Here is a 25,267-nt window from a genome sequence, read left to right as displayed (position 1 = left end):
TCAACACTTAAAAGGGATGCATGATGGTATAATTTGTAATAATCATAGGAAAAATAGTAGTTGTTTTGTTGGTTTCTGTGATAATATTATATTCATGATATGTAGTAATTTTTTCCTTTTCTTATAGGTAATGCTGTATCAGCACAAAGATCGGTACCAACAGCAATATATTCCTTTCTAAGAGGTCTCTCTCCGTTCCTGGAGTATGAGGTAAATTTCAGTTCCATAAAAGAAGGTCTTAATATGATGTTTATTCTTTCATTCTCCAGACAAATGTAGTTGCTTTGAAACATATTTAATCCAGTAACCATTATTATTATGTAATTAAAAATTTCATTAGGTTGGAAACATCAGAGTATGCTGTATATGAAGGTCTCATCTGATTAACTGCACTTAAATACATCAGAAAATCATAAACCCTTCTCATGTCTGTTTTCCATTATTTGCTTTGGAAGAATGTACAATTGTGGATAGTTATTTTTTAAAATGTGCATTGTTATTCTAATATCATTGCTTGTTAGAAGGGATGTCACATGCAATGTATTTTCTCTCCTACTGTCAGACTTTGAACTTAAAATATATATTTTCACTAGCTGAGGCTTTATTTGCAAATGAAGCATGCATTCTTACACACATTTTCCATCTGCTGTATGATTAGTTTGAGGTTTTTGTATCATCCTCACAATTATTATTATTACTCTTATTATTTTCTTAATGCTAGGAGTAGCATTATGGTAGAAATAATTTTTATACCAGAAACAATGATAGGTATAAATAATTTTATCTATTTTATGAAAATAGTTTTTTCCTAATCCGTAATTTAACACATATGCAGTTTTTTTCCGTATCTTTTGGGGATTATTCAGTATTGTTCTCAGTTCTTCCTTATGTTGTCTCCATGTATTTGCACTACATCTCTTTAATCGGTATCATATTTTACAAACCCCAAACCTGGACAAACTTCAGAAATCCAATCCTTCCTTTTTTTTTTGAAAAAGTTATTTGCTTACAATTTGTGTATCTGTTTAAGAAGGGCATCTTAAAAAACAAAGTACTGATCTTTTGCATGAAGATACTATTTGGTCTTTTTCTTTCTAAATATTTTTTTTAAATAAACTAATTATAATATAATAATATTTTATCAAACTAGATATGATTCCATATATCATTTAGAAGTTTATCTGTATATTTTTAGATCTGCATTTTTGTACCTATTTATTTTATAAAGGTAAGCACTTATTTTTTATATATCTCTCTCTGTCTGCCAGACATCAAACAGTAGAAATCAAGCTGCATCCCAAATAATGGTGTATTAAGCAGAGTATAAGATAACATTAATAGCCTTCTTTTGAAGAGTCAGCTGTCAAAGAAATGATCAAAGAGACCATTTAAAAGTACATTTATTTTTCCTCCACAAATCAGTAAGAATAAAATACTAGCGACTAATGTTTAGAGCAAATCATGTGACTTACAATTTTTTGTCAGTGGTTTAAATGTAAAAAAAAAAAAAAAAAAAAAAAAAAAAACCCGCCACCTTGGAGAAACAAATGCTAGATTAATAATGATTAACAAGACTTGGCATAATGTGAATAAATTTGCTGGATTTGCTAAATTCATTTAAACGTTTATATGAAACCTCTCTTCTTCAGGTATGGGAGTGAAAATGACAATAGAGAAATGTGTGCCTATGTGAGAAAAGGCAAAAGATACTAAATGATAGAAAAATGAAACCAATTATGACATTGGTTGACCATAATGCAAAAGACAAGTAACTAAGTAGTTTTTTGAAAAGCTAATGAAAAAAATTAGAATGGGGGAACATTAAGCAGAACCAGAAGATTTTTATAGATAGGTAACACCTCCAGAAAATCTAATTTGCCAATGGAAGACCTTTTTCAAATAATTTTTGGCTGCAGGGAAACTAAAAATGTAATTTTTTATTAGTAATGATTGGCAGTGGAGGGTTTAGGAGTTTCTTTTTTTCTGAACATGTTTTGTGCTTTTTAGTGTGAAATTTCAAGGCTTTCTTTATTTGACTAATATCTGTTAAGTTACACTGGCAATTTTGCTGTAATTGTCCAAGGAATTCATATCTGGAGTAGAACTTTTAAGTATGAAACAGTGAATCTTATTGATAGGAGAAAAAGAGACGCAAAGATTAATGTAAAATGCATGCAGTTTTATAACTAATGGATGGAAAGCAAAGAATAACTATTTAATTCTTATAGTTGCTTTGAACTAGAGAATGTTTTTTCCTTGCATTTTTTATTTTTTAGCATCATCTAAATTAAGTTCCAAAAATATCTTATCTGAAGTACATTTTAGCTTTTAGCATAGTTTCTACATTTCTCATATTAATAATAGTCATGCTAGTAGAGGGATTTTAAAAAGTAAAAATAAGTAAAAAATATTTTTTTGTATTTGTTATAGCAGTAATGTAATCAAATTAATGAAGCACTGTATGAATCTAGAGCTTAACACTTGAATATAAAAAGTTTAAATCTGTGCTTTTCCGTTTGAGCACGGTGCTAATCATTAACAATGTTATTTTTTATGAAAAAATAAAGATTGATCTTGAATGATGCTTCATATGTAGATAACTGAAACCTGAGAGTGAAATAGCTTGAAATCTATTTTTTAACTTTAAATAATCTGTTTTCAGAGCGAGGAAAAAATAGTTAAATAATAATAGCATGTGTATATTGACATGTATAATTTTATTATTTTTAAATTTGCTCTAACATATGCATGTATTTATATTTTAAATATTGTTATGTATGTACCATGGAGATAATAAATGAAGGAGAGACTTGAACTGTCTTTTCTCAGACACTCCCTTGAAGCAATGACAGACGGAATACACAAAGGTTTTCACCTCTGTGGATCACTTTATTTTCAAATTCTTAGTAAGCTGTTGTGATGATGTGGGATGTTTGCATGCTTACACATCAAACATTCACATGCTTACCTCACCTCGACCACACATGGTGTTTTTGCTCTGTTTGCAAATGTTTCTGTATGCAATTTTGCACGAATTTATGGTTACAAATGAAGAAAATGTTGACTTAAAAGCTTATATGTTTATTAATTTTAACAAGGATTTCAAGATTTCTAGTTAATTTCATTTTTCTATTAAGATATATAAACCCAAAGTGATTGTTTTTCTGTTATATAAAAATAAAATGATGAGTTTAAAATTAGTATTTATTATGCATCTTCCCTAAAAATTTGAAAGAAGCACATTTTGCAATATTTTACATGAAAGCTATCTTGTATGAAAGTGCTACTAAACCTCTATCAAGGTAATGTGCTCTGGATATAAACAATAGTATGATACCCCCCTTTGGCTACCAAAGCTTGGCAGCACTGCATCAGCCATAGTGCGAGAATGGTTTCTCCTTTATTCCTACCTCTGTGGTGCTTGCAGGTTCGTAATGGATTGAACACAGACACAGAACCGATAATAGCTTGATAATATTTTTTTCCCAAAAGAAACACTTTACAGTTCTGCAGCTTTTTGTAAAAGTACACTGACAGCTCTTCTCCATATAACAGAGCATAATAAGTAGTTACGACTTCAAGCTACTATGAATGTTAAACACAGCGTTTAAAGCCTGAAATGCATAAACTAATGTAGTGATGTCTCAATATCATCAATACTCAACTCTGAGCTAAAACCTGAGAACTGATACTGTCTCCTGTCTTATATAGTCTTCGCCCATCCACTGAGAAATTTCCTTCTATTTCTCAAAATTGCTGGAAGGCATATGCAGTTACATAGGGCCAGAGACAATTACATAGGTATAGGATCAGTTACGTAAGTATAGAAATAAAATATTGCCAAATTTGGTGACTTTTAGCGATTTCTTGCCAGATTTGATGAGGAAAATTAGTTGCCAAAACCATCACCAGCTTGCTACTGCTGAGGTACATATTTATCTCAAGGTGAAATGGACCTGCTCCCATAACCTTATTTTTCCAATGGAGCTTCACATTCTTTAGGCCTTTTGTGTTAGATTATACAAAAGATACCACAGTTTACATATAATTTCAATAAAATTATTTCCACGTATATAACATACACGTATGTATCCCTTCCCAAGGATTGCATGCTCTGGGAAGTACAATCCCGAAATAGGGAGTAATACTTAACAACCAAGGAAAATCAATTCAATATTAAAATAACAGTTTCAGAGGATTATACTGCACGTCCAGGTAGCACAATCCATAGACAAGAAGCGTACTTACAATGCAATGCCAAAACAACATGAAACAAATCAAATACTAAACCAATAAATAAATGCATAAATTTACAAATTTATAGACAAATAGGACCAAGGTCTTAGGGCACTATTTACAATTTTCAAAATTAAAGGATAATGAGAAAAAGTATGCTCAAAGTTAATGTTGCAACCAATGCCTAAATGCTGTAATTATTTATGTTAATTAGATACAACCGAACACAAAATTGAACTTCTGTCCATTTGTTAGTGCTGGAAATATGCTAATTTGGTGACTGATGATGTGGTACGCAATGAACGCATATTGGAATTCTAGTCTGAAGTGTTGTTTAAAGTGAATGTGGTGTCTGAGAGTGATCAGTATTCAATAGTTATGGCTCAAAGTCATCATTAAATGAGGGTCAAATGTGGTGAATAATTGGTAGAATTGAGGGGCATCAAACACAAATAGAGGTCCCCCAAGATTTGAATATCCATCAAAGTATCATATCAAGAGTTTGGGGCCTCTTTTCAAGCACTAAATCACTTAACAGACAGATAATGCATGGTGGCCTGCTATTCTTAATTTACTAAAAGAAATGAAAATACCTCATAATGTGTTTAATGTTGTTTCTGATTTGCTGAAAGGATGGTCAAGCTTTTTTTTGGGTGGCACTTCAAGTGTTCGTCAACCTCAGAGAGGATGTCCACAAGACTCTGTTTCCGGTCCCAAGCTTTGGATTATTATTATGAATGATGTCTTACAGAAACTTTCTGATCTCTTCAGTTGTGAAGTCATTGCCTTTGTAGATGATTTGTTGATTTGTATTCAAGGAAAAGAAATGCAAAAAGCTTTTCATCTTGCCCAAGATGTTTTAGATTTCATTTATCATTGGTCAATAGATTTTTAAGTTAAACTTTAACCATGTAAAATTCAAGACCATGTTTATTGATAGAAAAAATACTACTTATGAAGGATATCAATTGCTTTTAAAATGGCAATCCCCTTGAGAGGGTGAATGAAATTAAATATTTAGATGTTTTGTTGGACAGCAAATTAAACTGGAAAAAGCATATTTCCTACATTTCTAATAAATGTGAGAAACTTCAGCATGGGCTGAATCAAATTGCATGTAATGGGTTTGATGTTAAATCGAATGTTAGTGCAATTATTTATAAACAAGGCATTGTACCCTTTATTTCATATGGATGTAGAGCTTGGGGATTGTCTCTAAAAAAGAAAATTAACTCTAAATGCCTGCTTTGAGTTCAAAGATGAATTTTACTGCAAGTTATAAGGGGTTACCAAACTATTAGTTAAAATGCTGTTTTCTCTCGGATTTCCATCGCTGGATTTGTTTATTCTGACCTTTATAGATACAAGAATAGTCTTGTAAGTAGTCTTGTAGTCTTGACAGTAGCGCATAGCCACTTTGCTATGCCTGGACACCACTTTTGTGACTATAACTGCAGCCATTCGGCAATTAAACGGGCGGTACCGCACTTCAGTGGCCACCCTGTATATATACAAACTTATATTAAGTATATATACAACCCCTTAAAAGAATTTTCAACTGAACAATATTTTAAATGCTGCAAAGACATAATAAAGATTTATGAAAGTTATGCTTTCTCCTAGGTTAAAATACAGGGCCCAAACATGTGATAGCTGATCCACCATGTTAAACAGTGTGGCACTTTATTTGTTATTCCATAACAGAAACTTTTATGTAAGGAACTGAGAAAACTTTTGCATTTATTAGTCGAATAGTATATGAGTAACTCTAAAATTGTTACAGATATGCTTGAATGGAGAGAAAAAACTTATATTAAATTTTTAATTCTCCATTCGGCATATCCACCAATATATATAACAAAAGTATAATTTTGCAATATACAGTACAAAGTAATCCGGACCTCAAAGCTGCAAACTTTCTGCGCATGCGTAGCATTAATGCATGTGCATAATACCTTTATTCATGCACATATGCATTTACACATGCACATAATACGTTTACACATGCGCGTTTAATGTATAACGGACGGTATAAGCTAGGCAAAAATTATCAGATTATCTATTTCAGTTAATGTTGCAGATTGCGTTGTTCCTTAATCTTCTAATTGGATCCAGCTTATTATATTTTGTAGACTGTTAGAGCAATTATATAAAAAGTAAGCTTGAACTTTTGATGATGTCAAAAAGAGTTTCTGATTCTGGAGCTGCCAAAGGATCTACAAAGCGAAAGCATGTTTTGATGTCCATCAAACAAAAAGTGGAATTGCTGCAAAAAATGGATAAAGGCATGAAGAAAGTGACAGAGAGGTTAGTGAAAACGAAAAAATTTCGGTTGACAAGTTAGTCGGTATTCTCGGCACAGCAATTACAGGACTTGAACAGTGGAACTTTGCAACTGAACAAGAAATTATGTCTGTTTATATAATTAAAGAGAAAGTATTAGCACATAAAATGAAGCAACTTAAACAGCTTACATTGAAAGAAATGTTTAATAAAGTAAACAAATAAATATTAAGCTTTTTTTTTTTTGTAAATTTTGATAGCCTTTAGATCGTAATTGCTCTTTATTTTATAAATTACAGTTTCATATTTTTAATTTTATGATTTCTGCATGCCATCTTACCAGATTTAAATTGATAATCTATAATCCGCAAAAACCCCTAATCCGGAATCGCCGAAGTCCCGACGAGTCCGGATTAAAGACTTTTGACTGTATTTATACATTGAATCTAATGTACACCGGTGAAAACTTAAATGGTAGTTTGCATATATGCCAAAAATGAAATGTGTACCTCACCTATACTACACTTTAGTTGGTACCTAATCTATCCTATAGTAAATGGATTCAGTCTTCCAATCTGATATACATTTGCTGTGATGAAAAGAGTATGTGTGAATTGTTTGTTGGAAATCCAGAATTGTCTTTGATAAGATGTTATACTGCCCTACTTGTAGTGCTAGGAGCATGAATGAGAGGATTTCTTTTACTGCATCATTAGGCTGGATGAAGTATAAGCGAAACGATACACATCAGTTATCTGAAGTGATTCAAACCTGCTATCTGCAAGTCAAACAAGTGGGTCACCATGAAAATCAAAAGCTTATCAGAAGCCTAAAATGTGGAAGTTATGTTTTTTTCCCTTCATCTGTAACAATAATGTTGTTGTCTTAAGATATACTATATACCTCAAGAAGTTCATTCTGTAATAGTATTGTTCATTTTTGGAACTTAACTTCTGACCAGTGTTGTGAAAGCAGCAATGTTACTTTTTCTAGAATCTTATCATTATTTTGTAGGACAGTGTTTGAGTGCATGTAGCACAAAATGTGGTCCATTTTTTTTTGGTCGATAAAGCTCCATCTAATTCTCTTGACTTAAGCCCTGTGATTATGGCTTGTGTTCTAAATTGAAGAAACCATTTTATGGGATTCATTTTCAGACTGTTCTAGATATTCTGCAGGCCACAAACAGTTCAATTCAAATTATGAGCAAACAGAAATGGCTTTAGGTTTACTATTGACTTCCATATTACTGACTGGTACAGGCACAAGAGGGCTGGATACTAGACTTTCACAATTGGTTGTGTGAGTATAGTTTCACCTCATTTACTAGGCAGCTTCACACCAATTTGCTGGAGATCATTTCAGGAGATGATTCAGTGGTCTCCCTCTACTATTACCAAACTACTAGAGAGGACTTCATCCTCACTAGTATTTTAATTGCCACCCAGACATTATGCATTTAAAAACATCCATATCTTCTCCAGGATTTGAACCCACACTCATCAGTATCACAGCCAGCATTGATAATTACTATACCAACCAGAGTGGCCACATCACTGGCAGTGGGTTGGGGTTGTATGCAATAAAAGCTTTGCAGAGATATCTGTTTTGGATCTGTTGTAAATAAATAGTTGCCACTGTTAGAGTTTTAATTTATAATATTTTTCTTATAATAAATAAAGTATATTTATTTCTGACAACACTTCAGTTTGAAATTTTATAAGAAACTTTGTGAAAGTTATGATGCATTATAAAAATTGCAAATGGAACATAAAAAAATTATATTACATAAATGGGATAGCATATAAAAAAATTTTAACCTGCATGATGTCTCAAAAATAGTGTTTTAATTTTGAAATTCGAGGTCTTTTTAACCAGGTGAGTATATTGTATATACTGTTTATCTTGTAGAGTAACAAGAATTTTAACTATTTTAATAGGATTAAAACTTCAGTTTGACATTAAAAATTCAGATGATAGAAATTTCTGTGCAAAAATGATTAAATCATTCCTCATTGATTGAAGATTGTGCAAATGAATGTTACTATTTAGTCTTCAAATATATTACTTCATATAAGTAAATTTATGCAAAAGGATTTTTGTTAAGAAAAATAATGTAACTCTATTGATTTCCTGAGTGTTTAGATACTGTAGGAGTTTTATTTAAAATCTACACCAAATAGTTTTTTTTTTTTTCCTGATTTTTAAAATTTGACATTGTGCTTCTATTCCATTTGATTTTTTGCTAACAGCTTGTAGTTGTGAGAAGTTTCTTTCAGTTTAATCATTTGCCTGCATGCACCCATTTTATTTTTCCTGCATCATAGGCATTGTTTTGCTTTTGTTGTATTTTGTAATTTCTGTCATTTTGAATATACCACCTTACTGCCATTTTGAAAATTTCATATTTTAACTCTTTTGTTCTTCCTTCTTATTCCATATTTTTGATATTTACCACCTTTTATAATTTTTCTCAGTTGTTTTAGCATACCATCAAAAAGCAACCATTTTTGTAAGTTTTCCCTAATGTAAAAGAATTTTTTTTTTCTTTGCTCCTGAAGAAGAGGAATCTGTATCTAGTCGCATTTGAAATCAATGGTTTTAATCAAAATTTATGCGAAACTAAATATGGTGGGAGGTTTTGATTCAACTCTTTCTAAAAAGAATTCCTCAATGTGTTTGCATATAAAAGAAATCTTTTTTAAAACCAAATGTAGTATAACTTTAATATACAAAACTGATTTTTGTTTTAAAATTATACATTTTACAGCTGTGAAAAGCTGAAAATGTTAATTAGGCTTTGAATTAATTAAACTACTGTTCTGGGAAAGATTTTACTTTAATGTATCTCTGAATGCTCAGTTCTGATGTAGTGCAACTGCTGTTGAAATGCAATTATATACTGTCATGTTAAAAAAATAGTATTTTTTTTAAATTATATGATCTGTATTTATATTTTCAGAGTTCAAATCCATTTGTGCGTACTCTGTTCTTTGCAATATCAGTTGGAGGAGACACTGACACCATTGCTTCTATGGCTGGAAGTATAGCAGGTGCTTATCATGGAGCAGATTCAATCCCACAAAAAATGAAGAAAAGGTGTGAGTTAATAGATGAAGTAACTGAACTAGCTGATAAAATTTTTGACAAAACTGAAAAAGACAATTCCTGATTGTAAAATAAGCATCATATAGTATTTTATTATTAAATGCTCCTCAAATTGCTCTTTATAGTCCATTGTACATTTTGGACACATGATATTAAACATTCTTTAAAAAAAGAAAATGTTTTTATTTTTCATTTTGTAGCAAATATAATATTATTTCATAAACATGTAGCTATTAGGCTTTCATTTGAAGTTTGAAAGAAGTAAATAGCTCTGATTTGCTTTGCTTTAATAAAAATTTGATCTAGTCTTTGACCTTGCAATTAATCTTTTAACTAAATGTTTATAGCTTAATGTATATATTTTTAATTTCGAAGGAAGGAAAGAGGCAACAGGTATTATTTCCTTAACCCTTCGTTGAAGCACCTGTCTGTTAAATACTTTTCTTATAGAGTAGAGAAAATCATCATAGAGATAATTATGACAACTGAAGGATTAAATATTGATCCTAGATATATATTTCCACTTAAAAAATTTCTTTTAATGAGACTGAAAATTTTCTGAAAACAGTTTCAATAATGTGGTTGGAGGGTTTTGTAAAAATTTAATATTCATTAAGTTTTTATTAGTTTCATACATGAAAAATTCACATAGATGTGCACAATATGCATGAGGCTACCTATGAATTTGATAATGAAAGCTGCTTTATCCTAGGTGGAACCATTAATGATTAATACAGGTAATCTTTTTGCATGCATATAAAAGTCCAGAACATTTAAAGCATAATTATGTTTTACTAGTTGGGAGTTTTACTGTACTTTGATTATTGAAAAAAATTAGATTTTATTTTAATAGAAGTCATTCTCCACAGTGTTGAAATTATTTTGCTTTCAGTAGCTTTTCAAAAGTACACCTGGCCATTGTAAGTGCAACATTATGAAAGACATGAGCTAGCCAAGCTGTTTGTAATGTACAATGATTTAATGATATAAGCATGAGATGATCTTAGTTGAACAATTATCATGCAGCTATGCACAGCAGATATTTTTCAAAACATGGCAAAAGATGCAGTTTCAACATGTTGCCTGAGGTCATCTGCTATAATGATCTTTTGTGTACTAGTTGTGCAATCATGAATTAGAAATATTCATTTGGCAAATGTTTGAGTCAGGTAAGAAATCAAATATGTAGTGACTATTTAGGAGTTGTTGGACATGCCATTGTGTGTGATTCTATTTGTAATATGTTCTGAATGTAACAAACAATGACATTCTCCAATATTTCAGTTTTTTTTAAAATTTTTTAGATCTGTGATAATCAGGTTGAACAATATTTTTGACCAAACACGAGGATTTAATTATCAGATAAGCATAAATGCATTTACTACAAAATATAATGAGAACATTTTAAAACTTTAATTTATCTGAAAAGCAAATGAGACTGTATGTGTATATAGGAAAGACATATCTTAAGCACTTAAAAAATAGGTAGGATTAAAAAAAAAAAATAATCCACTGTAAAAGAAGAGTTGTAATAGTGTTGCATGCATACAGGTTCATAATAGATTGAATGCACATAGATTTGATGATAGGTTGATAAAATTTATTTTATTAAAAGAAATACTTCATAGCTCTGGAACTTTCCACAGAAATATTCGTTTAGGTGTTTACAGTATCACAGAGTACAATCAGTAGTTATACTTCAAACTATTAAGAAAGTTTAACACAATGCAGTGTAAAGCACATCGAAAAAAAATTTCTGCAGATATCTCAATACTCCAAAGTCGCTCTGAAATAACAACTGAGAAGTGATACTCTCTCTGATCTTACATAGTTTTTACTTGGCTGCTGAGATATTTCTAGTACTTTCTGCTTCTCAAAATTACTGGTAGGCATATGAGGCCCAGATATGGTTACAGTTGATATAATGAGCAATTACAGTTATTCTCCGACAGTCATTAGTACGATGATACAGGAACCGAAAAATATCGTCAAATTTGGCAATTTCTCACCAAATAAAGTGACAAAAATTAGTCTCTGAAACTGTTGCCAGCTTGGCGATATTCACCAAATTAGAAAGATAGCCATTTACTCAATGTTAAACAGACTTGACCCTGTATTCTTATTTTTCCGGCACAGCATCCTTTCTCTAGATTTTCATGTGACATTATACAGAAAAATATAACAATTTCACTAAAACTATCTATGTACAAAATTTGTAACATAGTATGTCATTTATGTTACCGATATCGTGTTTCAAAATAAAATGAGGATTAAAGAATTATTCTAAATTAAAATCATTATTTATTTGGATAAGCACATTAAGTAATAACTTTCAAGCTACACTTTCAAAAATGTAGGTAATGAAAACATACCAGGTAGAAAAACTTGGTTTTACAGTAGTTATAATGTAGATATTTCTTTAAATTTATCATGTCTTTCTATAGTAACCTTCGATTCAATTCTGCATTTACCAAAACAAGGCAAAAATAACCACCGTATAGGAAGGAAAATGACCTATCTTTGCTTTTTTATTTCCTTGTACTTTGTCTTTCTTCTAGTTGAAATGGATAGGCCATGTAATTAAGACTCATGATGATCTAGATCATTTTCATTTTAATATAATTCTTGTTTCTTACTTGATTCAAATGAAGGAGACAGACATGTTATCCAAGAGCCTTGATTTTATTTATTTAATTATTTATTTATCTCTCTCTGATTATGCATATGTGTGTGTACACTGAAGAGCCCCCCCCCTAAAAAAACTTGGTGTACCTGCCTAATATCATGAATTGGCGCAACATGATGTGCTGTGGACTCGACTAATGTTTGAAGGTGTGCTGGAGGTAATTCACACTATGAAATCTGCAGGGCAAATTACAAATCCATAGAAGTGCAAGGTGGTGGTGATTTCTTCTGAACAACACACTGCAAGGCATCCCAGATATGCTCAATAATGTTCATGTCTGGGGATCTAGGTGGCCAGTGGGCATGTCAAAAACCGACTGACGTGGTTTGCTGTGATTGGTTTCATACCTTTGTTACTTGCATAGGTATGTCTATACCTGTGTTTTTCGCTCTTCAGTGTACAAGAATTGGTTTCATATCTCACTGGGTTCATGCAAGTTACATTCTGAAATTAACCTTAACATGCTACTACTGCTGTTTCTAGATAGACTAGAAGAAAAAACATAAATAATAATTCTCTAACTGAAGTACAGCTTGTGCTGCCATTTATTATTAAGAAGAAGAGTTCAAGTTCACTGTTCCTGAGAGCAGTTTTCCATTTTATTTTTTTCACATCATGCAATATTCCCCCCTTTCAATTCAATCATGTATTTGTTGCCGTGAAGTTTTCAGGAATACTTTTTTTGTTTTTTTTAATTGTAAAATTAAGTATACTTTCTACTGCTGCTACTATCTCATGATTAACTTTGTGCAGATTCTCATCTGTACTCTCTAAAAACAAATTTTTACCAACAGAAATGCCACTACATGTGATAGCAGTTTCATGTCTAAAGAAAAGATGATCAAACAACTAATTTCTGTGGAGCGATAATACTTCATTAACAATGCAGAAGACAAACATGATTAATAAAAAATTGTACAAATAGGAAAGTGTAAAATATTTTGTATCCTTAAAACTGCGGATTACAATGTTTCTTCATTTGCTTTCAATTTTTGAAGCTGTTGTTTTTTGGGGGAGGAGGAAATTATATTTTCCATGACTTTCCAAGTGAATGTAAAGTGGGAGATTGTAACTACCTTAGTAAAAGTTATTAAATTTTCAGAATGTACCAAACTCTGGAAGTACATGTTTAAGAATTCTTCAGTTTCAATAAGCAACGCTGCCATTTTCATATGTGTTGTAATAGATGGTGTGTTGCGGTGCTAAATGTAAAAATGAAATAGAATTAAATGTAGTGAATTAGAATTACTTGAGCACCAAAAATAGTCACTTGGCATTTTTTGAATTAAAGGATTAGCAAATGTAAATCAAATTAATTGCTTATTTAGTAAATTGTGATGTGTAGCAATAACCCATAAGTACTTACTAACGTGCAGATCAAAATGTATGATCTAGAAGGGAATATGAAATCAAAGTACTTACCCCAAAGTATGACAACTGTATGTCACCAAATCAATTATATTTTATTCTTCATCTTTGATATTGAAATAAGCATTATTATAAATAAAATAATCAACCAGACAGACGAATAAATTTGAACATCAAGCACGAGTGATGCGCATCACCAGAATTAACGTTGCACTCAGAATAAAATCAATCTTTCTCCATCAGCTCGAAACAAAGTCTTGGTGTAAAAGGAACAATCAAATTTTGAAAAAAATTAGTTAAAAACATTTCTGAATTGGAATTACAGTGCCATCATATGTATGTGTCATTAATCCATTCCAGATCTTTGGGTGTACACCAGACAAACTTTTCCATAAGAATAACAAATTAATCTGTCTTTATATAAAAAATGCTATTGTTATTATAACACTGATTACTAACCAAAATGCAGAGGGTAAAATATATATTGTACATAAATGAAGTACAGATAAATATTATTTTGCTATTCAGATCAAAAGCAATTTTTGAAACATGGTGTAACGTCTCTCATCTTTGTTTGGTAATTGATTTTGCCACCTTTGTAAAATTACCCGATTTAATGCATCTTTGTTTTTCACACCTAGCCAAATCCTAGATATGCATGCCATTTTCATACTTTTCAACAATCTCTTCCCCCCCCCCTTTGTGGTGATCCTAACAGTTTTCACCATTCTTTGACTATGACTTCCTTAAAAGTCATTTTTAATGAATTTATAAAAAAAATTGTGAAAAAATCGCTAAACTACATAAGAATTCACAGGTATAGCTTGGATTGATTATAGAATAGTAGCAACATAATGATGCTCATGGGCAGTTGTAGCATTTTCTCAAAAGTGGTTAATAAATGTAGTGTGCAGTCATAATCCAGACAAAGATTTCATATCCAAGTAATCACTGTGCATTTTCTGCATAAAGGAATTTGCAATGCATGAAGAAGCAATATTTTGAAATAAGAGTATTATTACTTCAACTGTTCCATCAGAAAAATATGAAATATTATGGAAGCATTCCATCTGAAGTGAAGGAAAGGTATTTGGTAGCCAAAGCCATGTTTATTCGTATTAATTGTAATATATATTTTTTTTCTTCCAACGTCAACCCCAAAATCTTTTGAACATACAAAGACCGAAGCTATTATTAAAAATTCATTATCCAAATATGTACTGCAGAGTTAGCACTAAGGTCTGGCAAAATTTATTACTTGCTTAATGTACATTTCCAATCACAAAGATGTTAAATTGTTCCTAACATTTGCTAATTTTATAAGGAAGGAAAAGGAAACAAACTAAGTATCATGAGATTCTTTACTGCAATGTGAAATATGTAACAAATTAGTACTTTGCTATAAGCAATATACTAGTTCTAAATATGCATTAGAACCTTTTCCTCTAGGAGTAAGTGATATAAGAAATATTAGATCACTCCTCCTCCCCCACTTGACAGTCTGGCCCAGCTGTTTCCCAAGGTAGAAAAAAGAAGGCATTTTTTACATTTATCATCTTCTACACATTTTGCTGATCATGAATTTCTCGATACAGTAGTAGTGTCTTTATCCATCACCAGGCATTGCCCTGATGTGTGCTGTATTTTGAATAAAAAATGAGAATATGTTGGACTGCATTGCTGATTTGGTCAATAACATTCTTGCATTTCAAGTGAAGGAAAATAGAGATTGACCTGTTATGTGCTAAGGATATACTCATGAAGTACAGAGGAAGTCTTAAGTACAACAGGTGGTGATGATGACATTTATTATCACGATGCAGGAAGCGATCAAATTTGCCAAGGAACCTGAGAGGAAAGTGTGTGTAATTCAGAAGCTGTACTGGCAATTCTAATGCATCTTCAGCATTCCTACTAATAGTAATTGTAAACTCTAACTCACATGGTAATGATATTGCTTCTAATAGTAATACATTTAAGAAACCTGTCAAAGCTTCCACATCTCTTAAATAAAATATCTGATGTAGCTATCATATAACCTCCTGACAATTTCATATTTTCAATAACAACAAGCTTTAATTATCAAGTGATACTTTACTTAATTTCAATTTTTTTGGGGAGAATTACATACTAAATTTAACATGGTATATGTCACCCTACTCCAACCAGCTACTCATCCAATAAACTACTCTTATATGCTTTAAGTAAATATGTATAGACATTCAATTTTTTTTAGAACAAGAAATAAGAAAGTTCAACTATGCCAAAACAACAAATGTGATAATGGATCTTCAGACTGCTAGCTGGACATACTAACCTTGAGTATGCACCAGGAAATGTAATAGCTCCTTATATTCTTCCTCACTCTGAAAGACTAATCTGAATAAATGAAAGTGGTGAGGAATCATAGTCTATTGCATTTAGGTTCAGGCACCATTGTGGAGATAATGCGATTTTTCACAGCTGGAAACATTAAAGCCACAGACCTTTGAACTGCTAGTTGGATCTGCTAACCACTTACACCATGAAAGTATTAAGCACAAAAAATTATGCTATTTCTTGCAAAATAAATAAATAAATAAAAAAAAAATATCCTCACTTTAGATTAGTCTTAAGTCATCCTTGATTACTTTAAATATATAACACACATATGATATTAACTTAACTTTTGCTTCCCCGTGATTGCCAAAGTTTTATGACTACTTATACATATTTTCATGTATTTACTGTCACACTATCAAATTCTAAATTAAAATATCTTCTAACTGCTGTGCTATAAATGTTCATTATTATTTTTTAATTACATGGGGGAGGAGAACTGCAATTTCCATCTAAATGGGGTAATGTTTATTTACCTACATTTTGCCTGAAAATTATATCCATTTGAGATTGCTTAGACAGGTCTATGAATTTCCAAATAATTCTTAAAACACAACCTTGCCCTTCAGTGCTAAAATGTCACAACTATTTACACATATTTTCATGTATTTGCTGTCATACTACGAAGTTCTGAATTTAAATATTTTCTAACACTCAAGGTTTCTAAAAAGAAACTTTTCTTTCTTTTTTTCTAAAAAGCAAACAAAACAGCCAGATAATAATATTTAACATTTATTATATTTATAAAAAATTTTATACCAAGTATCACAGAAATAAAAATTGCATAAATATTACTTTAATATTACACAAACATTATAAAAGTTTAAAAATATTTATTCACCTAGGCTGCATAATATTTTTGTTATAAAAATATAGTTTATGTGTTTGCAAGTAATTTATGACATATTAAATGCAGCAAAGATAACAAATACATGTTCTGATTTCAAAAAATAAAATATAATACACAAATAAAAATATTTTTAGGTACGTTTCATATTGCACCTTTAGAAAAATTAAAAAAATTCTTTAATAACTACAATTGTGCAATACTGGTAATAAATTTAGATTACAGCATTTAGTAATAAATATTACTAAATAGCACTCAAAATAGGTATACCTAATTATTTAAGTGGTATCTAAGAGACTGCTCTTTTTTTTTTAGAGGAGGAATATGTTAATGTCAGTGGTAAATGAGAATCATTAACTATATAAAGAGAGAGAAATACACTTACATAAATGCCTAGCCACAAAACTATAATAATTAGTAAATATATAAATTGATTCATAGATGATGATTTATTAGTTATATAGCATATATGTATAGTAAATCACAGAAGGATTTAAATATACACTTAAAAGTTAACCTCCTAGAAAAGTTTTCACCTAGCAGCATATACATAATATTAAATGCATTTTTTGATAATTCTAAAAAGGTACTTATTATTATTATAGCCCCTATTATTTAAATAACGGCAAAGTACTTTGCTGTTTGCCAACAATGCCTAACCATGGAAACTTATCACAAGGATTTCTGAACAGGACTGCCATTTGGCACAGCCTATCAATAAGACAGATTACAAAGCTTGTGGACTGCACAGCATAAATCCTTGGAAAACGAAAATTATTTTGGTGTTATATTAAAAGTAATCTTAGAAATTCAGCAACCACAAATTTTACTTGAGTAGTAAACATGTTTATTATGAATGTTCTTAACTTTTTCATATTAAAACTCTGTAATAATTTTTGGCTTGTTTAAATAATGGGAACTGAAATAATAAGGAAGTACTTGTACAGTTATTTCTGGAGAACGGGAAAAAAAAAAGGCTATCAATTTTTTCAAATTATTTAATATGAATTTTATATGAAATATTATTTATAACAGTATTTTTATACTGGGTTGGATGATTCATTAAAAGTGTGCAGAAACCTATCTTATTAAATCTGTATTTATTTTTGATGTCAAAAAGCTATTGCATTAACTGAAAATAAGCAATTACACACACTTGAAATCTTTAAACTGAAAACATTAAGAAGTGAAATCATATTTCTTTTTAAACTACAAAAGAAAGATTTTATTTGGTTAATCTATATTTTGTGAAATACACGGTTAACACTGGGATAAGATTTCAAGAAATTAGGTTACAAATAATGAAGAGAACAAGCAATAACATTTAATATCAGATGCGGTATTATTCTCATAAATTATAAATCACCATCAAAAGCTACCAAAATTTCACATATAATTTAGATTTTTTGGTAGAAAACATATTTTTATGCTAGGTTTCTAGAACAAAGTTAAAGCAAATATGAATGCAATTTAGATATATATTAATTAAGACATCATCATGGGTCTCTCTCTCTTTTTTTTCTTTAAATTCAGCAGACAGCTAAATTCATCAGAATTTAGGGGTGACAATTAAATGAGAAATGGCTAAAGTGATATCAGGGCTGATGCATCAGCCCTGACATCACTTTAGTCATTTCTCATTTAAGTTACATGATCGTATATCAGAGTATGTGCAATTTTGAGCACCATGTAAATAATATGCTCTTAAAAATAAAGTTACAAGTAAAGAAATAAAAACAAGCTCAACATTTTGCAGAAGTTGCAGATCAAAACCTCTAAAATAAAAAAATTCTATGTATAAAAAAAGTACATTGAAAGCAAGAAGTAACACACTCATGAAAGTGGATTGTAAGGATCCTTGTATTCAGCTAACTTCTTCCATGGCTGAACATAATTATCATCTGAGCTGTCAAAGCTTTTGTCTTCATCTGATGGGTAAGGCATAATTTCAGATTCTTCTAAAAGAGGTTAAAATCAGATAAGTAATAAAAATTATATTATAAATAAATTGTCAGACTGCATTCAAATGGTTCTTTCATACCTACTAAACTTCACAGTTTAAAACATCAGAACTACTACTTCTAATAAAAGTTTTTAGAGGTAAACAAATAGTTATTTCAGCAGCTTAACATCTGTGGGAGGGAATCAAGATCACAGAAATCTGAAAAAGCATACTCTTCCAGAAGGAAAAGTTATCAAGATTCAGTGAATTTAATAAAAATTTATTATTTATTAATGAATATTACATATGTAAAGGTACAAAATGAATTAAGTGAATTTCAATGATATCTTTAAAAAAATAACAATTTTAATGAAGAATTTCTATTTAGTACTTATTTATGTTAAAGAAGCTAAATAATTTGTAAAGTATTTTTTGTAGTTCATCTCCCAATACATTTTTAAAAAAATGTTTAAAACTGATCATATACATAACATCTTTCACATTATAATTCTGTAATGATTGAAACTTTTGTTTTTATTGAAATAATGTTTAAAGTGATTAAAAAGAAAAAACTGCAACTTTCATTTCTTTAATTATCTCAAACTATTACAAAAACATGAAAAAATTAAATTGAAAGGGGGGGGAAAGCTTTTATTAAAGATAAAGTATCCAAAGAAATCACCAGAAAATTCAAGAGCTGCATTGTTATACAGTCAAAAGTAGTTAATCCGGACTCGTCGGGACTTCGGCGATTCCGGTTTATCGATTTTTCCGGATTATAGATCATCAGTTTAAATCTCGTAAGATGGCATGCAGAAATTCTAAAATTAAAAATACGAAACCGTAATTTATGAAATAAAGAACAATTATGATCTAAAGGGTATCAAAATTTACAAAAAAAAAAGCTTAATATTTATTTGTTTACTTTATTAAACATTTCTTTCAATGTAAGTTGTTTAAGTTGCTTCATTTTATGTGATACTAATACTTTCTCTTTAATTCTATAAACAGACATAATTTCTTGTTCAGTTAAAAAGTTCCGCTGTTCAAGTCCCGTTAATTGCTGTGCCGAGAATACCGACTAACTGGTCAATCGAAATTTTTTCTTTTTCACTAACCTCTCTGTCACATTCTTCATGTCTTTATCCATTTTTTTCAGCAATTTCACTTTTTGTTTGTTGGACATTGAAACATACTTTCGTTTTGTAGATCCTTTGGAAGTTCCAGCATCGGAAATTCTATTTGACATAATCGAAAGTTCAAGTTTACTTTTATAAAATTGCTCTTACAGTCTGCAAAAAATAATAAGCGGGATCCTATTCGAAGTTTAAGGAACAACGCAATCATTAACATTAACTGAAATAGATAATTAGATAATTTTAGCCTACACCGTCCGTTATACATTAAACGCGCAGGTGAAAACGTATTCTGCGCTTGCTCACACGCACATGCGCAGTGGTCAAGTTCTTACACGCTCGCGTAAAACGCCTGTGCTAATGCGGCGCATGCGCAGAAAGTTTTTAGCTTTGAGGTCCGGATTATAGATCATTCCGGATTATGGGTGTCCGAATTAACGACTTTTGACTGTACCTTTTTCATTCCATTCAAACTTTTAACTGAAAATTACAATTATTGAGTAATTTATGATCACAGTGACACTAATAATTAAGAACTTTTGTTAAGAGAGAAGTATCTGAAAAGTTTTATTTCCATTATCACTAGGAAAATGTCGATGGGTACTCCTTTTGAATTTTTATAATTTATTCTAAAATACAATCTCCAGAATAAAGTTCCAAATATTGTAATACTATTGTGAACTTTTCTCACAATTACTGTAAGTGCTGCTGGTGGTGTTATCTTCTAAATAAAAATCACTTAGAAAGTATTTTAGAACAATAAATGCTTATTTTTCATTTAAGACATATTTAGGAACAACTATAAATGTTTATGCATTTAAAAAATATTTTTTTACACTATCTACATTATAGGAACAATAAAGTAGACTTCTACAATGTTATTGAGAGTTCTGAAAAGAAAAACTAAAGCAAAATAATAATATAATTTTAAAAGGTTGGAATTATACTTTATCTTCAAAAATAAACTTACAATTCAAATTTATTTCCCAATAAATAATTTTCACATTTTTCTTTAGTTATTTGTTTGTATATTAAGCGGAGTGATAAATTCAAAGACCGCCCGCTAGAGCTATTATGGCCACTGTTTTGAGTGGACCAGTTTAACTTCCGACAGAAAATTTGAGTGACATTAGAGTTATTTTTGATCAGATGATATCTATTATGTCTAAAAAAAGATTACTGTATAATTCTCAACACTGGTGACTATTAAAAGATGTTGCTATTTTTCTTGCCTTTAATTTTAATGACTAAATTTTTCTGAGAGTATGAATGCATGTACAGGAAGCTGTGAACTTATTTGAGACTCTCTGGAATCTTATTTATCAAAAACAGTAATTCGTTTAAAACGGTTTAAAGTCTAAATTGTCCAGAGGAACAAAACATGTACAGTCAAATACTGAACAGCCGCCAACTCCTGAAATCCGCATTGCCTATCAAAATATAAACATTCAGTTTATAGGTTTCAGAAACCGCAACATGGAATACGAAATATCAAAGAAAAAATATTTACCGGATAATTAAGTCATAATTACCAAATAATAATAAGTCATAATGGAAATACCAAATTATTGACATCATGATAAAAGTTTTTTTCTCTCCAATCTGCATCGAGGTAGAAAAGCAGACGATTCACTCAACTCTTCTTTGAAGTTCACGATCACGTTGTTGTACTTTCTGAGCTTTGTTATTTCACGAGATTGTTTAGTGCTGCCGTTTTTTTTATCCAGATATTTTGTGGATAAGTTAAGAATATTTTAAATTTCAGCGCTTTTTAATACAACAACAGATAAGAAACGCACTCATGATCTTACTGTTTGCAGCGTTGCAAAACATAAACACGTTGCATTGACCAGGGTTCATACACATTTCCTTATATGAAAATTAAGGACTTTTAAAAAAAAAAAACGAATAGAATAAATCAATTATCCATACAACCGACTTCATGCTTGTAATTTCACTTTAAGAAAGTAACAGAAGTGTGTATTATGCACTATTATTAAATTCACTTTAATACTTACCATAAAACAATTTTGAAAATTAAACTAACTCCCTACAAGTTATGAAGTAGATAACATTAAATTAGGAACATAATTTCTTTAAAAACATGTATAAGTGTATTTTATACTAATAACAGTCACTATTTTAGAGATTTACATGATTATTATTTAACTTATTTGATACACAGTCAACTACTATTATAATCACAATGTAAGAATATTTTGCAGATTAAAATGACTGATTTGTAAACATACAATTTATTTCCTTGGTTTTTTGAAAGATACTAGAATAATAAACTGTACAATAAAAGATACAAAACATTTGTGCTTTTTTTTCTTTTCAGCTATTTTAACCATTCAGCTATTGTGAAATCTTTTCAGCTATTTTAACATCTAATTTATTTATGTCTATTTCCTTTTCTTTAACTATTCTTCTAAGTTCATTTGCTTTGATAAACAAATTAATGTTCATGCTGGTCTCAGCTTCATCTGCTAAAGCATATAATCTACTGCTTCATTAATATCTTTAATGTCCCTTTGAAGAAATTTTTTCTTCTGCTTCATATAATCAATTTCTTCCTCAATGATATTTCGTTTCCTCTTTGAATTTTCAGATTTAGTTAAAGATTTTTGTTCTTCTAAATACTGCATATATTTAGACCTTGCAGAAGCTGCTGCTGATCTCATTTCTTTATTAATTTTGATATTAAGAACACCTCCAGAAAATTTTATGTAATCAAATACTGTGCGTTGAAAAATGTATGATGAGTCACTTTAATTATCTCAAATGATATGTAATAAAGCAATTGATATACTGCTGTAATAAAGCAATTGAATACATATCATCGCATAGATATGTATTCAATTGCTTTATTTACAGAGAAGCCCCTTTCCACAGAGGCCTGTCCATGTGACAAGATAAGAATCATTTTCACTATTTTCCATACTTTTGAATAGTGAAAATCATGAAAATAAGAAGTGAGAAATGTGTCAAGAGAAAGATTTTGAGGATCAAAAGTAGAAAATTCATGTAAATTTGTCTTAACTACTTTGTCTAGAAACTCTCCAAACTGCAGCAGAATTTCATCCCAATCATCTTGTAAAACACGTTTATTCTGCATTAATACCATTAGAACTATTTTCATTTTGTTCTGGGCTTTTAACTATCAATTGCAGGTCTATACAAGATGCATTTCGAATAAGAGAATAATTTATTGGACATTTAGACATTAAGTGTTGTACTATTGTTAAGACATATTGTTGACCTTGTTTCAATGCAAAACTTTTAGCTTGTGAAATGTCCTTCTTGCGGCATTTATCATTCATTAACTGCTCAGCAATGAATCCCAAATAAACTTTACTTTTATCATTATAACAATTTTGATCATTAAAATTAAATTTATAAAGATTTTCTGCTTTAGTTATTTTTGAATATTCTAGTTTCAAAATTTTAAAGTGCTGAAGGCAATTATTTACAAGTTTTAAGATATCTTCAGCAAAAAAGGGAATAAGTGGTTTATCACTTTGATAATATTCAAAGAAAGGCAATAATATTTTCGACAGAGAGAGAAAAAAAAAAAAAATTTATAAGAAATGTTTTATCTTTAGTTGCCTCCAAAATATTTGAGAAGGATTTCGATGAATTTTTTTTAAACTTCCCCATTTCAACTTCTTTAATGTACAGTAGCAAGTCATCCCACATTTCAATGGCTCTTTCAACTGCTGGGACATTTTGCAACCATCGGTAAAAGCAGAACTTCACAGGTAGCTTTTTTAAGCCAGATATACGTAAAAAATCTTCACGTCTTGCAGGAGAATCTTTAAAAATCCAATATAAGGAGGATAAGAATGATGGAATGTCCCAGCCAGTGGATGTCATCCTATGCTTGAAAGCATTGTTAAGAATGTGTAAACCACATGTCCCTAATGTCAAGCATTGAATGTTATATTCCTTTGTCAAGTCCTGTTGCAATAAATCATAAAATTTCCAGTTTACTGCAGGACCATCCATCAATATTTGTAAGAGTTTTGACAAGTCTAGTTTTTCAACACATTCATAAAATTTGGATAAAATAATTTCACTTGTTGCATGCCCTATAAATGCAGAAGTAAGGTACTGAGTTCTGACCTTATTTTCGTGATGCCAGTACCTCACATAAATATCTAGTTGCTTCTTTTGATTTGTCAGATTAAGAGTCTCATCAAATAGTAATGTAAAAAACTCAGCATTTTTACAATGCTTTAGTAACAAAGTTTTAAAATAAGGGCCAAGACCAAAATAACAGATATAAGCACATTTCTTTTCACCACATGAAAACTATTTTGCAGTGGAACTATCCGGGAACATTTTAGTGAATAACGGCCCAATATCATCGCACGATTTAAAAGAATAGTGGCTTTTGATGCACTTAAAAGCCCACAATATTTCTGCATCTATCATCAGATTTGAAAAGAAAAGAATTGATTTTATTATTTTCTACACTTATTGATGTTGAATTAGCAGTTACATCTTTTCCGGAAGTAGATGGGTTTTCTAACTTCATGATACTGACAAAATTCATGATACTGTTAGAAGAAACTCTGCAGTTGAGAAGGGAAAGATGTTTTGCAGCTAAAAGGGGCATTACATGCAAGGCATTAGTAAAATTAAGTATTGCATAGATATGTATATATATATATATATATATATAAACGATAACCTGGTAACCTTCTCCTGGTAACCGTCTTACGATAAGTTAAAAATACCCAGCATTTTAAAAAAATTTCAGCACTTGCTTCCTGACCAACCACTCCAAATTAAACCCTGTTTTAAATTTGAAAAAACCCTAGTTCAACTAGTTATCAACCACCACGTTATACAAGATAATAGCAAATGTAATTGCCAATTGACTGTCTACAAAAAATATGTCGATCCTTTCCACCAACATATTATTACTGGAGATCTTAATATCATTGAAGATGTTGAATTACGTACCCTTTTGCAACTTGGCACCAAATTTCATCCTACTTTCAGTATTAATAGACACGTCTGCCTCAAACAATTCAATAATGATCTTGATAAATTTATTATTTTAGCTAGTAATAGATCCAATTTACCCACTACAACTTTTCTTGAATGGAAAGCTGCACTTATTAAAGAATTTCAACGTTTGCTGTTCAAGTCACCTTGTTTCAACTCTTTACACAATAAAAAACGTCTGGAGGATCTAATTCAAAAATTGCGAGATCACTTTATCATCACGAAGATTGACAAAGCAAGCAACAATTTTAGTGTTATTTGACAAC

The 25,267-nt window shown here is 30.4% G+C and overlaps 2 protein-coding genes across 10 annotated transcripts in view; one reads left to right on the top strand and one right to left on the bottom strand.

Annotated features, from left to right (window-relative positions):
* Positions 1-9,935, top strand: part of LOC118183115 (ADP-ribosylhydrolase ARH3-like) — a 47,848-nt gene extending 37,913 nt beyond the window's left edge. Inside the window, exons 6-7 of the mRNA XM_085825782.1 lie at positions 128-210; positions 9,482-9,935. Coding sequence (XP_085681908.1) covers positions 128-210; positions 9,482-9,691 — 293 coding nt within the window. The 3' untranslated portion in view covers positions 9,692-9,935. The remainder of the gene's footprint in view (positions 1-127; positions 211-9,481) is intronic.
* A 6,841-nt stretch (positions 9,936-16,776) lies between these two features.
* LOC118187598 (putative ATP-dependent RNA helicase TDRD12) overlaps positions 16,777-25,267 on the bottom strand; it is a 342,589-nt gene continuing 334,098 nt past the window's right edge. For 6 of the 9 annotated variants that reach the window (XM_085825776.1, XM_085825779.1, XM_085825781.1 and 3 more), the window contains one exon: positions 16,777-18,865. In XM_085825776.1, the coding sequence (XP_085681902.1) occupies positions 18,741-18,865 (125 nt within the window). In that variant the 3' untranslated portion in view covers positions 16,777-18,740. The remainder of the gene's footprint in view (positions 18,866-25,267) is intronic. The other 3 variants (XR_015043602.1, XR_015043603.1, XR_015043601.1) reach the window with 3 other exon arrangements.

This window comes from Stegodyphus dumicola, chromosome 10 (genome assembly GCF_044657685.1).
Source record: "Stegodyphus dumicola isolate Sdum_Otavi_A_Nest chromosome 10, ASM4465768v1".
NCBI lineage: Eukaryota > Metazoa > Arthropoda > Arachnida > Araneae > Eresidae > Stegodyphus > Stegodyphus dumicola.
Note: the sequence above shows the minus strand (reverse complement) of the source record. Positions and strands in the feature narration are given on the sequence as shown.